This window comes from Pangasianodon hypophthalmus, chromosome 11, assembly GCF_027358585.1.
Source record: "Pangasianodon hypophthalmus isolate fPanHyp1 chromosome 11, fPanHyp1.pri, whole genome shotgun sequence".
NCBI classification, from domain to species: Eukaryota; Metazoa; Chordata; class Actinopteri; order Siluriformes; family Pangasiidae; genus Pangasianodon; species Pangasianodon hypophthalmus.
In genome coordinates this window covers 2,148,828-2,165,491 of record NC_069720.1, presented here as the reverse complement: position 1 = coordinate 2,165,491, position 16,664 = coordinate 2,148,828, and the positions used below count along the sequence as shown (strand labels likewise).

Sequence of the window (16,664 nt, the reverse complement as noted above, 5' to 3'; positions counted from 1 at the left end):
TTGGTCCGAGCTAATTCAGTGACATCACAAATTGAGTTTATACTGCTTTACAATTCTCCGCTTTGCCCAAATCGTTTTATAAAATGTAATTTATGGCTACTTTATTATTATTTTTATTTTCTCTATTATCTGCTTCTTGCCTTATGCTGTTTTTATTTGCATTTTTTTCTTTGTAAAGCACTTTCAGCTTCATTTTAATGTACAAAATGTGCTATAAATAACTAATAATTCTTCTTCTTCTTATTATTATTATTATTAAGTACAGATAATCTTAAAGCCTTTAAGCCAATTAGAAATGAAAAAAAATCAGGTTTGTTTCACAGAGCAGCTCGCAGCACTCTCACCAATCACCTGCATATAATTATGCAAATGCTGATGAATATTCATAATCACAAGAACCTGGATCACAATACGCAGATGTCCTGTAAACACTAAGGTCAGTATCATTATCCCTGATATAGTCATAATGTTTTTATGATTAGAGGTGTGGTTAGTGATATCACTGCTGCACGTACCCTGTACCTTTATCAGGTATTGGTATAATAAAAACATTTAGAACTGTGAGATTGTGGGAATTATGGGATTGTGGGAAAGTGAGCTGACTTCTGGAGGTTGCCGATGCGAGCGGGCACGGAGCCGAGACCGTTACAGGACAGGTTGAGCTCAGATAGAGTGGGGATTTCACACACGGCCTCGGGGAACACGCCTAGTCGGTTGTGAGACAGGTTGAGACTCTTCAGCTGAGTGAACCTGCAAAAACACACACACACACACACACACACACAGACAGAAGATGAGATAAGATGTACAATGATTAACTCACACAGCTGGAGATATTTAGTGGGCAAGAGATCTTTTCATTACAATAAACCAATGCCATCTTTTCTGTCACAAACATACAAAAAATTAAAACACACTGTTCTTTTCGGTTATTATCACAAACTACCTCGTTATGACTCACTGATTACTAAACCGCACAGGGATCGGGCAAATAATCGATTCTTTCACGCATCACGATATTCTCTTAAAACACACAGTATAAACAGCACTTCCTGTTGTAATTCCTTTTAAAAGTTCAATTAAATTTTAATGACAAATTATATTCATATACATATCAAGACCTGGGATTAAAAGATCCTATCTGACTTTTTTTTTTTTTTGTAAAACAAAAAAATTTATTTGCAAGTTCTTTACAGTCACTGAAAGTCTGAAAAAAGTATGACATTTGCAAAACTTTGAATATGCTTTGACTTGATTGAGAGACAAAACTTTATGGATAAATATCTGAAGATAAAATTACAGAAATATCAAAACCTTTTGAATAATTTCAAATTATTTCCACTGATATATTAGGTATGACGAGGTAAAACGACAAATCCAAACGATTGGCTTGGGATCCACAGGGATGTGACGTGTCTGAACCTACTCCATATATTTGAGGTATAAAAGATGAAATGTTCTTGATAATTCAGCGATGAGTTAGATACAGTGAAATATGAGTGAAACATTTAAAAAGTAGCTTTGTTCCTGTGCTCAAAACTTTATTTTTTCCATGGTACAGTTGACATTTGCATAGAAATTGCCCTTAATATCGCGGGCAGGTACAAACAAAAATAAGCACCGTTTTCCCGGGGGCACAGTGGTAGGATTCAGTCTTAATTAAAAATAAATGTATAAATAAAAACATCTGGTTTAGGCCACGCCCATTTCAGAAATATCTCTGAATACAGATGCAGATATGGATAGTTTCAACGTGTTAACCCTCTACTTCATAGTAAATAGCCATGATTTTTTTTTCTCTTTTCTGTTCATCGTTAATCAGGTTCTCAAGCGAAAACAATTTTTTGAGTCAGATTTTATTCCCTTTGGAAATCTTGTGAAGTAAAATTCTGGCCGCTCACCCTCGTAGCGCATAAACACACACTGTTTATAGCTCAAACAGTAAAACACCAATACAAGAAGTTGACTATTAACATTAATAGCATCATCTCAGCAGTTTTTTTTCTCACTCTCAGTTTGGCACGAACGCTAAATACATGGTCCCAGCCAGAAGAACTCAGTATAACCCAGAACATTTAACAGCCTTATTGGAGCATTATGTAACCTGGAATTTGAGCAACATTACACAGTTATCTTATCAACAACAACACTATACACTTACACGCAGCAGTGTGGTTTTACAGAATGTAGTAGATGTGAGATGGTTTCGAAGGCTGGTGTGATGTTTAAGAGCTCTACCTGTTAAAGTTGCAAAGACCTCCAGGACCCTCGAGACTGATGAAGTTGTGGCGCAGGTTGAGGTGTGTGACATCTTGGCTGTAGAAGAGATATTCAGGAACCTCCTCCAGACTGTAGCAGGACAAATCCACCAAGCTGATGGTCTGAGACACCACCTATACACACACACACACACACACACACACACCACAGAAGATGTTTTTCTGGTGGAATGGTTGCCAATCAAAAACCCAGAACTTTCAGTACCCTGAAAGTCTCTATTTCTCATCAAATAATCTGTGAAAGTAGGAGGAGCTTCTCTGGAGCCTGTGGGCGGATACCAACGATGGACATTTCACTTATTTTATGTTAAAATCCGTCGTTATTGTCACTTGTCTCCTTGACAAAGCAAACTATTAAATACAAGATAAGTTTGTCTGGCACCAGTGAGCAACCAAAATGAAACCAAGGGTGCCAATACTTTAGTGGTATTGACAGAGTGTAACATTTAAAATACAACACAAATACAAGAAGTCGCAATTTTCCCATGGTTAAATCTCAAACTGCGTTGTATTGAACATACTGTACATCCTTTAGCCTATGTAGTGAGCATATATAGTGAACAGGAAGCCATTTTGGATGTTAAAAGTGAAATGTACCTGGATCACAGGTAAGAGATGTAAAATCGAGCTAAATATCAGCGACAAGAATCCAGAGACAGGGTCAGGACAATTCCTGTCACTCGTGCATACAATACATGCTTCATATCTGAAGTTTCAATTTTAATTTTAGTCCTTGATGGAAATAGATCACGATTAAGTTAAGATTAAGTTATAATAATAACGTAATCATTTGGTTATTGTTCGTGTTAGTTTAGCTTTAGCTGATGAAAAATTCAAAGACGTTTTGTCAATAAAAGTGAAAGATTTTAACCCTTTAAATTTCCCCAATATGTGCATTTTTAAGATTTCAAAACGTAAAATTACAAATGCAATAATTTCCTAAATTTTAATTCTTTCTTAAATGAAATAGCAGATCTCTTTACGAACACAAATTGCCGTTATGCGTTTAATAAAGCTCCTTCATGCCGTCCTGCGTGCTGTTAATAACTATAACGAGCACATTTATTACGCTGTATATACTTAAATTCATTTTACGTGACTTTGGTCATCGAGTATGCTAATTCCAGCTAGCTAGTCTTATATCAGCCTAAAAAGACAGACATCTTCATCCCAGAGTTTTCCTCGGTGAATAAAAACATTAGTTCATGTCATTTACTCTGAGTAAAAAGGTAAATTTATTTTAGTTTATTTAGTTATCATTTCATTTTCAGCGTGGAAAAAACATTTTTCCTAATTTTCTTAATTTACAGCAACATAATGAACACAGTGTCTGGGTGATATGACTAATGTGTAATAAACTATTTTAAAGATAACAGAGTAATAAATAATAGTAATAAACTACTTTAAAGATTTATTGATATTTTTAACTGTGTTTTTTTAATCATTACAAACTTATTCGAACTGAATAAAATCACCTAATATTTTTTATTTTGCTTAATCATTAAAATTGTACATTTCCTACACTTTTTCCCCCTTTTTCAATGTTAGAATTTTTTTCTAGACATTAAATAAAAGTATAATCAAACTCAGTTTTTCATTTTTAATGCAGTTTAAATGCAGATAAATTATATATCATGATACAGGTCATATATTGTACAATAGTCTTCAGGTATTTTGAGGTGATTATTTTTTTTTTTCAGTCCTACTCCCAGGATTTCTTTGTGAGATCCTGGTGAGATCTCGATACACACCTCTAGTATGTAAGACAGGTTACTGAGAAGCAGACAGTTTAGCGTGAGAGAGACAGTCTGAGACTTTCTGACTCCATTTTCCACGGACTGTTGCGGACAACAAATTCCTCTAGCAATATTACGGCAACTGTGGTGACATGACACAACATGTTATTTAAGGAAACATGAGAAATTAAGAGTGTGTGTGTGTGTGTGTGTGTCCATGGTGGACTTAGCGCCTAGCGTGCACGGCTGTCGGCTTTGTGCTACTGCTTTATAAAGACGCTCTTTGAGTGGAGCAGAGAGGCGAGATAAGATCTCCAGTCGTCAGCGGTGCATCAGACTTCTCAGATTTTATTTCCTCTCTCATCATATTAAACAACTCCTCTCCTCACAGAGGCCCTGTTTGTGCTCACGCGCTCGCTGCCTGGATGAACTGACGTTCCCTTACCAGCCCAAACGTGACGTGACGTGGCCTGACGTTAGAGGCGTGGCTTATTTGATTGACGTGTCTATCTTCAGGGGTGGAAAACACATTACTATACTTACATATTATTTTTTACTTGTGTGTTATTAAATTTGAATCCTTATACTCTTTCTTAATCACATTTCCAAGAAAACGTTCTTATAAATTCCATACATTTTTATTTACATCTTCAACGTTATAAGATCGTTATACATCTAGAGGATCTCTTCTTCTCTAATCCAGCCATGATTAAATTCATCAGTGCTGTGACCTACTTCATTATCAGTTTACTTTTTAAACATTAACTAACTTTTACTTTCACTGGAGTACATTTCTGGCTGGACGTTTCCCTTTTTTTTTCAAGATTTTGACATATTATCTTTCACTGAAGTATCATTTCTCAGCACTTTTTCCACTTCTATCTGTCTGAACTTTATAAAAATCCAACTGTCTGAATCAACATTAAAAAATTTACACTTATATTACTATATATTACCATCCGATTCGGATGACTTCTTACCTGACTTCTGACACAGATCGGATATCGCCGTGTGCGTGTAAACAGCTCAGATCGGATTTTTCACGTCTGATAGAGACAAGGAGCGGACGCGGGCTCTCTGAGGGGCAGGGGCAAAAAATTAAAAAGGGCAGGAGAACCTATAGGGCACTGTGTCATGTTTTTTTTTCCATTTGAAGGGCAGCCATTAGGGCACTTCCTCACATTTTCTCCACTGTAACAGCACCCTAGAGCGCACTTTTTTTTTCAGAGTGTTTTTTTTTTTTTTTCAACCCCTTGCGTCTGCCAGTGGATACAACTCACTTTCAAATGAGGCTCTAAATCTGAAACATATCTGGTCATTTGACTCACAGCTGAAAGCTCACATCCGAGTTTCCTGTTACGCAACAATATACGCTAGGCCAAACTTCATCATTTGGCACATGAAACGACACACATGGAAGGTAGTCAGTGGAGTCCAGATGAAATAAATTGCCACCAATCTGTTGGAGGAAACAGCCATTAAAAAACCAAAGAGCTGCAGGGGAACTACAGAAAGCAGGCCATCCATGACAGAGCGAGGATACAGTCGGTCCTGACTCCAGTGCAAACGTAAAATTAAAGGCCTGAAGAGACCACAATAAGCACATGATCGTTCCTTTCTAAAACCACAGTCACCCCGCTGGTAAAAAGCTGCTGTTTTTATCCCAGTGCACTGTGCCCAGGGAATGATGTAAACACGGTCAAGGCTTATGTACTGTATATGTAAACACACAACCCAAAAACAATCAGATCTGTGTCGGAAAAGATCTAAACTCTGCATCAAGGCTCATAATGGAAATGCAATCAGACCTTTTAAATCTGATTTATCTCTCACTTGTGTGAGTTTTATTCTAAAATAGAGATACCCAGGATCGATAACCGACCGATATCAGCAGAAACGGTGGATCAGATATCGGAGTACAGAAAAGAATAAATTTGATCCAATCCTGTAACAAATTAAAAAAAAAAAAAAAAAAAATCGGATTTAAATTTTTTTTTTTGGAAATGGGAATGTTTAGTTGAATGTATTTTTGTAAAGAGACTTGAATGTATTTTTTTTTATTATGATTTATTTTATTATATTTATATGTTATCATATTTGTGAGTGATTTTTTGTGTTAAACTGAATAAAAAAAAAAAGCTGTGCTTTTGTGTGTCATGTTTTTAACTATGTCTTTTTGTTAAGTATTACAAATTTATTAAGTTAGGATGTATTTTTAAGTGATACAGTTACGAAAACGTTTTAAAGCTTAGAAGTTGTTTAAAGAAAAATTTTTGAATGGGTATCGGTATTGGCTGATGTTTCTGGTATCAGTATTGGTATTGGAAATAAAAAATGAGATTGTGCAATCTGTATTCTAAAAGAGATGTTATAACAGGTGCCACCTTGAAAAAGTACGATTTTATAAAGCGTTCAGATGCTATAAGCTGTTCTATGACTACATTTTGACACACGTGATGGGGACACGCCCCCAGCGTCAGTAATACACAGGTTCTCGTACATATATGCGCAGTTTCCAGTTTCGCCCAGACAGTGAAGTAGCTGTGTGGAAAATCTCCATGTTTACAGCACACACATTCTTCTGTGACAGAAGAATGAGTAATAAAAACAGTGGAATAATGCAAGTCAAACTTTAAACTCTGTGACGAAAGCCTGATGAGTGACCTGAATAGATAAAAAAACTCTACTGTCTTACTTTCGAGGCCTGCCGATGCCAGCGCTGATACTCAGCCAGTGTGTCGAAGTTGACGTAGTAGGTGTGAGCCTGAGGTCCGGCCGAGCTGAACATCAGGCAGTGCTGCCTCCTCCTCACTTCCTCCACCTGCGGATGGAGAAATGGATATGACAGAGCAGGTGTGAGTGTATCCCAGGTTAATGTCATGCTGTATTCGTATGACTAAGTATATCTGTGGCCCTGATTTGTGTGCAGACATTTTAACCACTGCGAGATGTAACAAATCTGTTTAGAAATACATTCAAGCTGTTTTCCCATCACCTCACATGTTGCTTCTTTGATTTAGCACGAGTTAACCAAGCATAAAGGGAATCAGACAGAAAAACGAAACCCTGAGACCAAACGTAACGCTAAACGCGATGCTACCACCACCACGCTTCACAGCGAGAATGTTCTCAGGATGAGCAGCAGTGTTGGATTTCCACCAAAAGTCCAAAAAGTTTGGTCTCAGACTTTTTCCACCCTTTTCCTCATCTCCAACATGTCTTCTAGCAAACTCCAAACGGGATTTCATAAAACTCGTCCGGCATCGTGAAGTGTCCAGGCCGTGGCTGTCCAGCGAACAGCGTCTCCTGTCTGAGCCGTGGATTTCTCCAGAGTTATCCTTGGCCTCAGGGTTGTTTCTCTGACTAATCCCATCTTTACCTTGTCTGTGATTTTTGGTGGACGGTCTCCTCTGTGTCATACTCTTTCCATTTTTCAATCACGGATTTATTGTCACTTCACTGGATGTTCAATGTTTGGGATCATTTTTTTCAAAATAATCAAACCCTGATTGATATTTTCCAGAACTTTGTCCTGGGCTTGTTTTGATAGCTCCTTGGTCTTCATAATGCTTGTGGTTTAGATATGTTCTTTAACAAACTCTGGGTTCCTCCAACGCAGGTCTTCCACACAGGTCGATTCTATTCAAATCATGTGACTTCTGACGGCGAACGAACTAATTTAAGGGTTTCACAGAAATGGGGGTGAATACTTTTTTATTTGTAAATAATTTTGCAAAGTATATTGACATCGATATTATGGGCTATTTCATGACATATTATGCCAATTAATTTCACTTCAGTATATGAATATAATAATTACACATGGCCCTGTATTTACACTCTAATGACATCATTTATCTTATTTTTAAACAAATAACTTCTATTAAGAAGCAGCGTAATGACTTGCTGCATCGTAGAGCAGTATTGTGCTATAACTTTTTTAATCTTTTTCACATTTTTGAGAGGAACTTCTGACATTAACTCTCAGACAACAGCAAATCGCCTCCCGAGTCCTGATTGGTCGAGACGCTAGGTGGTTCTAACACATGATTTCAGAAAATGAAACAACGTTTGAATTATTTTGTCTTATTTAACTCATGAAAAGCTTTTTGTATTTACGAAGAGGAGGAGATTGGAATTCAGTGCTAACAAAGACTGTGGTTTTTTTCCTTATTCATTTATTTATTTTTGTAAAAGTATCATTGGAGTATCGAAAATCGCGATACTACATCTAGTATTGATATCGTGTGGTATCGTGACAGCCCTACTCCAGCTTTATAATATTCTGCAGGCTCTGAATGTTAGCTAACGTAGATCCGTCCTCCGTGCTCGTCTCGTCCTCGCCCTGTCATCCACAGCTGTGTTTGTACGCCCAGCTGTGGCTCTGTTCTTACAGAGAGAACCGGGGTGAAGGGACAGACGACAGGCGTCTCACCTTCCCCCCGACCAGAGGCAGGATGTGCATCTTCCCCGTCAGACTGTCCTTCACGGACGCCACGATGAGACACGTGCCGCACAGGATCACCTGTCGCTCCGCCCACTTGTGGAGCTGCGTCTTGCCCTTGCGCACGCTGAACACGCCCTTCAGGAGGGTCCGGTCCTGCTGGTCAGCGTTTACTGGCCGCTCTGTTTGTGCGCACACACACAAACACACACACACACACACACACACACAAATAGACATGCATCAATAAAAGGATTATACAAAATAATATAAATAAGGAATACTAAATACAGTGATGAAGTGTGTAACACACAAGCCCTACTGAGCAGCAGCTGTTAGAATATCACACACACACACACACACACACACACAAACCCACACTCTCACATGCTCACACACACGCATGAAGGAAAGGTTTACACAAAAATAATATGAAATACTAAATAATATGACCGTGAGATTAACACAGAGCCCTACTGAGCGTCATCTGTCACAATATCACACACAGACACACTCAGACATGAGAGCGCACACACACACACACACACACATATATATAGATATAGATATAGATATATATCAATAAAAGGTTTATACAAAATAATATGAATACAAAATACAAATCAATACGGCTGAGAGTTTAACACGGAGTCCTACTGAGTGACAGCTGTCACAATATCAGATACACACACACACACACACACACACACACCATGTGTTAATTAGGCCCATATGTGTCGTACAGTTCAGGCAAAAATAATAAAGAAAAGTCTGCCAGAAAATGATGTCACATGTACTGGTCAGTTCCCAATCTCTCTCACACTCACACACACACACACACACACACCACACACACACACTCTCTCTCTCTCTACTGGGTCACTGGGTTCAAACAGAAACAAACACAGCTGTGTAATAACGGCTTTCTTCTATTTGTCTCATATCTCATACTGTTTGACACATGCGTTTATATGCACACACACACACACACACATACACACATACACACACACACACTCAGAGCTGTTAGAGCTTTATCACCCAAACCATGCAAACCCTTTAAACTGAAGTTACTGATTATGCAAGGAATAAAACACTCCGTGTCATGCTGTTATGGGAAAATAATAATAATAACGACGGGGTGGTGTGAAGAAGCTGCAAAGTGTTTTATTCTTCTTATACCACAGCAGTTTGCCAATGAATAAAATAGAATATAATATAATAAAACATGACAGAGCACACTCAGTGCCGGTCCCAAGCCCGGATAAAACTGGGGAGAGTTGCATCAGGAAGGGCATCCGGCGTAAAAACCGTGCCAAATGAAATACGCGGACCAATGATCCACTGTGGCGACCTCTAACAGGAGCATCCGGAATGTTGTGGAACATCCAAGAAAAAGTACGTTTGTGCTTTCACTTACTTTACAGCAGCTATAAACGTTACATCTTTACCCCTGACTGTTACGAAGCTCTGACACTGGAGACTCCTTCCATGAAATGTCAAATGAACATCTCCTTACAGATCAATGATTATGAGCATCTGCCGTACGCCTGTGAGTGAGCGGTTGCCATAGAAACGATAATATATTGGAACGAGCGCATTAATGTATATAAACCTGTGATTTGCATCTGCATTATATTGTTATAGAAAATTAATCAACACCTTCTGACCAATCACAATCCAGAATTATACAGCTTTAGGACAAAGGGACAGTCATTATATAAGGTACACATATAATCCTGATACGCTTGCACCTTCCCTACAATCCCTCTCACACACACACACACACACACAGCGTTGGCTGACGCTCAAAGCCCTGAGCTCATCCTCCCCAGACGCAGTCAGCTTGATGGATGTCAGGCTTCGGCCACATTAAACTCACCTCCTTCAATCTGATTACGGAGTCGGTGCTGGCTGCGATACAGGAACCCTGAAGGACACGGCGGACACCGGTGCAGGTCCCAGAACCACCACAAGTCAAACCCTCAGCATAATTACCTCTCACACAAAGTCTAAAGGACATACGTAACTTTTTTCTCCTCTCAGCTTTCCTTTCCAACGTGAGGGTTTGTGTTTTCCCTCCTGAGACCTGGTACATCTTAACTCCTCTCTCTTTGTGCTTAGAAACCAGAAGGAGCCACCGAGGAAAGGATCAAAGTGCGGCTCGATGCCCAGGCGAGTGTCTTTTGTTTAGAAAGCTGAGAAGGTGCAAGTGACTGTGGCAAACACGCTGGATCGATGGAAGAGTCAGATTGACAGGCTTCCCCCTCTTCACCTCCCTGCAGCACTTTCCATTCACACGTCTCACAATTTCAGAAAAAGATTGGCAAGTGCAACAAAATGCCAATTAATCTGTGGTTCCATCAACCGCAGTCATGTGAAAATCCTGAAGATGACGTGAAAAAAAAGTGATCAGGGAGAAAAGACTACAATATCCAAAGTACAGAAAAGAAAAGAGACAAAACAGCGGAGAGATTTAACATTTGATGTTTGTCCGTTGATTCATTCATCTTCACTTTTAAGCACTTAATCCTGGTCAGCGTTGCAGTGAAGTTGATTTCATTTATAAAATCGCGAAAACCTTTCATTTCTCCGTCCAAACAGCACGAGTTCATCTGCGGCCATGTTTATGTTTAGAAATATCAAGATACAGCGCTGAAATGACTTACGTCATCATTTATTTAAAAATAATCAGTTCCATCACATTTTTTACATCTTCTCATTACTGACTTTTAGCACTTCATTTCTGTGAACTAAATATAATGAATATAACCATCGGATTATGACAAACAAGCTTAACTTAAAAAAAAGTATATTAAAATCAGACTGGTATAAAAGGCTGCATTGATTAACAGGATTTTAACTCTACTACCAGCGCAGCGTGCCACTGCCTTGTGTTTAAACACATGCTGAAAAGAAAACAAACGTGGTAGCCAGTATATAACAGTATCTATTAACCAAAGACCCCTGGAATTTTTTTCTTTTGTGAACTTCATAGAGAAAAAGCGTAGAGTGTTGCTCATTTACTAAAAAGGTGACCACATCAAGTCGAACGTGATGCCAGGGATGCCTCCGCACAAGTCTAGTCCGTCTTATTACTAATTTGTACGTCTGAAATACCCTTACAAATATACTTCTAACACAAAGGAAGCTATTAAAGACATTTGACCTTGCTGTGACCTTGACCTTGTTCGGATCAATTCTGAAATCTAGTCAGTTTACCTGCTGGTTATATTGATAACTGCATATAAATCCTACAAACATTCAATCACTCGTTCTTGAGATATCACACTAATGAGAAACTCGGACAGACGGACAACCTGAAAACATCACTCATTGGTGGAGGCAAAAAAAAGGAAAAGGAAGTGATGCTTCGAGTTCATCATCAGTGCCGTCATTTTGACTGTGTTTATATCAGATTAATTACACGTATATAACTGTATTAATTACACTGTTTTCATGTTTTGTTTAGTTTTTTCATCTGTAGAGTCTGGTTTATGGATAATATTACAGGAATATTAATATTAATATTTAAAAAGCGCTGCTTCTGGTGTGTGTTTTGTCACAGCAGAACTTCAAGTATTCGCAAAAAACGTGTCTAGTGATGTCAAGTGCTTTTTTTTACCTACTGAATAATCAGTAAGTGAGCAAGAAAATCAAACATGGAGGAAGAAAAGATGGTGAAGACATCAGTGTAGTTGCTCATTTCATCCTGAAATTTGTTCAGAATAAAAATGGGGAAAAGCCTTTCTGTGGAGGCTACAAGGAAGATTCGAGTAATTCATTAACAGCGTCACATTTACAGTATATATACAGTATATTTACACTTGGCCTTAAATGGCACTCCATAGCCTTTGAGTATATTTACAGCCGAAAATATAATATTTCAGAATGAAGCTAAAAAAATGCTAATTAGGTGCATGTTATTCCTCAGAGTTGCATGATGATGATGATGATGATGATGATGCCACTGTAGCTGATCCAACCACAGTAATGTTTATGTTACTCAAATTAATATTGACTTTATTAAGGAAGTGGATGTTGATTAATGATGTGGATCGTATAAATGAGATAAAAAAGTGCAGCAGATAAACGGAGCCGTGATGATCTTCAGTCTCTTCTCCTCTGATGCTGATAAACACTCAGCGACACAGCTATCAGCTCCAGACAGAGGAGATGATCTCCCGTCTCTCAGGCATCAGACTGAGTCCAAGAGTAACACCTTTAAGCCCTGGACTTCCTCTCTCTCTCTCTCTCTCTCTCTCACACACACACACACACACACACACAGTGACACACACCCTGTATTTCATTTTCATTTTCTCTCGACGTTCTGTAAGATCAATATCTCATTAAATGGCCAAAACCAGGCCTAAAGATGATTTATTTCCGACGGGCCGCTGTCAGAGCTCTGGAGAAACACCAACAAGAACTCGAGTCTCACTTCCCCCGGGAGCGACAGCTGCACTGGCTGACCCTCTCCACACCCTACACACACCCTACACACACACACACACACACACACACACACACACACACACACGCACACACTGTGTTCCTGTTTATTAAAGTTTTCGACCTCTTGTGCTCAACCCATAATCATAAAGCAACCCATTAAGCCAGTCATTACATCTTTTTCTACCACAGCACTGCTGAATTCTCTATTCTGATTGGTCAGAGGGTGTTGATTAATTTTCTATACCAGCAGCTCTGACAGTAGTGCAGCTGTAAATCAAAAAACAGGTTTCTATTCATATTAATCGCTCGTTCTAATATATTATCGTTTCTATAGTAACAGCTCATTCACACAGACTTGTACTGCAGACGCTCTGCTAATAATAAACAGATTAAAAACTGTGTGTAATCGTTGATCTTTAAGGAGAAGTTCATTTAATATTTATGGAAGGAGTCTCCAGTGTCAGTGCTTTGTAACAGTCAGACGTAAATCTGTAACCTTACGTTTAAGGAGTTTAGGCTTTGCAGTTTCTCAGTAATATGATAGGCTGCTTTTTTTGTCTTATTCTGCATTATTATTTGTCTAAACACAAGAGAAAGAAAAAAAGAAGATGGCATCTCTGACAATTGCAGCTTGTCAATCAAATAAGCCACGCCCCCTAACTCATGGTGATGTCAGATGGGTTGGTAAGGGACCATTACTTTTAACTCAGATATCATCAGAATAAGACATATTAAAGTTTCTGATTATATTATTACAATTTTCAACAATTCGTTCCATCTATCTGATCAGAAAATGCTCTCCAGAGATCAGGCCGAAAAATCTTTCTCTGATCACTGACTCAGCATTTACACACACACACTCACACACACACACACTCACACACACACACGTTCAGTCTGGTTATTAATAGGAGCTGCATGACAGAACATCAGGTCCCCTATTTCTCCTTTTTATCTCAAATGAAAGCCTCTCAACTGCTTTAAGAGGTCAGTAGAACTGCTTAGCACCACACACTGCTCAAGTGTGTGTGTGTGTGTGTGTGTGTGTGTGTGTGTGTGTGTCCTTGGCCACGTCATTCTAACATGTTGTGCTATACAAATAGAGACCACGCACGCTATCCTTCCAACATCCGACGCCATCCTTCACCGTGTCATCTCTAAAGGGGCGGAGCCACATGGACATGAGGCTGCCCAGAGTGCCCGCCTCCATCACTGCCCCGCCCATTTACCTGCACGATGCTTGCACAACTAGTTAGATGAAATTATGACAAAATAAAAATAACAGTGGGCCTCATGTATCACCTCGGATACGAAGGAATTTATTCGTAAATCATTCATAGGAGTGTTTTCACAAGAAATCATTCGAATCCCATGTTTCGCTCCTGAATTTGTGTGAATCTGCGTATAAGGAGTCTCACTAATGTGAACCTTAACTGATCAGCTTCAAATCGTAGAACTGTCAATAAGTTACTGCGAATTTCATATACAGATGAATCTATCGAGTTTAAATCACTTACTTAGTTCAATAACAAACAATTTAATGAACATTTTGTGTCGTTTCATATTAATGACTTGAAATGAAGCAAATAAAACTTTATCAGGACAAAAGTAATGGCGTCCTATAAAAGGAGGAGGAGTTAGCGTGTGACAATGGAAGCCGAAACGCCGCAATGGCTGAGCTGCATTTTTGGAAGATTTAGAACACGCTGTTTAAGAGACGCTCTTTCAACCGTTTATTCGCCATTTTGTCGTTTTCAGCTGTGCAGCTGAAAGGGAATTCCCAGGAACCAACCCTAGCCATGAGCTTCTAGCTAAGCCTGCAGGGAATTTCCACACATCTGTGTGCTAAACTGGTGAGATTCGCACTCCAGCAGTGTGTTCTGAGTTCTCTCCTCCCTCAGCGCTGAGCTGTGTGTGGATCACACTGCTGATGCTGCACGCACAGGTAAAGACAAGGACCAATAAATGAAACAAAAACTCAGCGTACAGACCGTAAGCTTCGGTTATAAAACGTTTACATGATTGATTCACACGATCAGTGATGAATTCCCAAAATTTTACTAATGAGGAACAATGATGGACAGAAGCAAAGACTGGGTCGGTGTGGAATATTGCACAGATGGTGATGATGATGATGATGATGATGATGATGAATACACAACGGACATTAAAACACATGGAATAAATAAATATAATACACATCTAGCTTCAAGCAGCAATTGGCGGGTCCAAGCATCAGTGATTATGTCGCATCACTGAATGTACATGTGAACTTTGAGTCATGCTGCACGACATAAAGTGGAAATATGACACACTTCCTGTTTGTGTGGCGTAACATCACCACGGCAACACCATTTAAGATATCAACAATTCCTTCTCGATTCAGCATCATGAATATCTTTTCATCACGCCGACCCAATTTGCTTTGAATCTGATAAACACTGTAGGAGGAGCATTTAAAAGGTGGGCGGAGATAAGAAGTCCCAAGCCTACCATATTTTGTGCATATAGGTGAAACTGAATGTCAGAAGGGGGTGCTATTGATTCCCTGGGACACACCTGGGTCCAAGCTTTTGCCAGTTTTCTCTGAGATGTTTATTTAACATTTACGGAAGGAGTCTCCAGTGTCAGTGCTTTTAAAAGTCAGAGGTAAAGCTGTAACTTTCCGACATCTTCAGGACAGAGGAGTTTACACTTTTGCAGTTTCTTGGTAACATGACAAGCTGTGTTTTTTTTCCTTATTAACTTCAAGAAAGAGAAGAAAGAGAGGCTGGTGAGGAAACGACTGTTTGTAGCTGCTATAATGTAAGTGAAAACAGGAATAAACTAGTTTCCTGAATGTTCCACAACATTAAATGTAACTATAAATGGATAAACAGTACCACATGTCACTTTTTAAATAAATAAAGTACAAGAAAATAAAGCACTTTGAGGTGGTAACAGTGACGCTGCTTCATCACTCCACCTTGTTGTGGATTATTTTACTGTAACAGCACCACACTGAATAGTAGCTCGCACTCACCGGTGTAGAAGCGAATCATGCAGCTGAGGTCGGAGTTCGCCGCTTCCTGCTGGACACGCACAGGATCGTCGTAGCCCATAGTGGTCAGATAATCGTACACCATCTGAAGAGGACGCTCCGATGAGTCCAGCCTCCTGACGAGCAACGAATAAAGAAATAGTCAGACCAAAAATCGAATGCACATAATTTCCTCCTTTACCACGGCGTGTGTGATAGCTAACAATTAGTCTCAGCTAAACTTTTTTCGTAAGATATCTCCTTTAAATATTCATGCACTTGCTTCGAAACTAATTTGCTCACAGAATTCACTTCCAGTTTCATGCTACAATTTCACCGTCAAACTTTAAAAAGCAATATAAGAAGAGTTTGTGGTTAGAGCAGATGTTTCTGTCTCTGGGCAGATGTTGAAATCTGTCTCTGGGCAGATGTCGAATTCTGTCTCAGGACAGATGTTGAATTCTGTCTCTGGGCAGATGTTGAAATCTGTTTCAGGGCAGATGTTGAATTCTGTCTCTGGACAGATGTTGAAATCTGTTTCAGGGCAGATGTTGAATTCTGTCTCAGGGCAGATGTTGAATTCTGTCTCTGTGCAGATGTTGAATTCTGTCTCAGGGCAGATGTTGAATTCTGTCTCAGGGCAGATGTTGAAATCTGTCTAAGGCAGTATTTCTTTTAATCCAATGAGTCTGAGGATAATGTAGTATTGAGGGCGGAGCTACAATTGA

The 16,664-nt window shown here is 39.1% G+C and overlaps 1 protein-coding gene across 4 annotated transcripts in view; it reads right to left on the bottom strand.

Moving 5' to 3' along the window:
* Positions 1–16,664, bottom strand: part of phlpp2 (PH domain and leucine rich repeat protein phosphatase 2) — a 51,203-nt gene that overhangs the window by 28,335 nt on the left and 6,204 nt on the right. For all 4 annotated transcript variants that reach the window (XM_026930483.3, XM_053238248.1, XM_053238249.1 and 1 more), the window contains exons 3-7: positions 15,940–16,073; positions 8,451–8,641; positions 6,711–6,836; positions 2,239–2,393; positions 604–750 (exon numbers count right to left, since the gene is read on the bottom strand). In XM_026930483.3, coding sequence (XP_026786284.3) covers positions 604–750; positions 2,239–2,393; positions 6,711–6,836; positions 8,451–8,641; positions 15,940–16,073 — 753 coding nt within the window. The remainder of the gene's footprint in view (positions 1–603; positions 751–2,238; positions 2,394–6,710; positions 6,837–8,450; positions 8,642–15,939; positions 16,074–16,664) is intronic.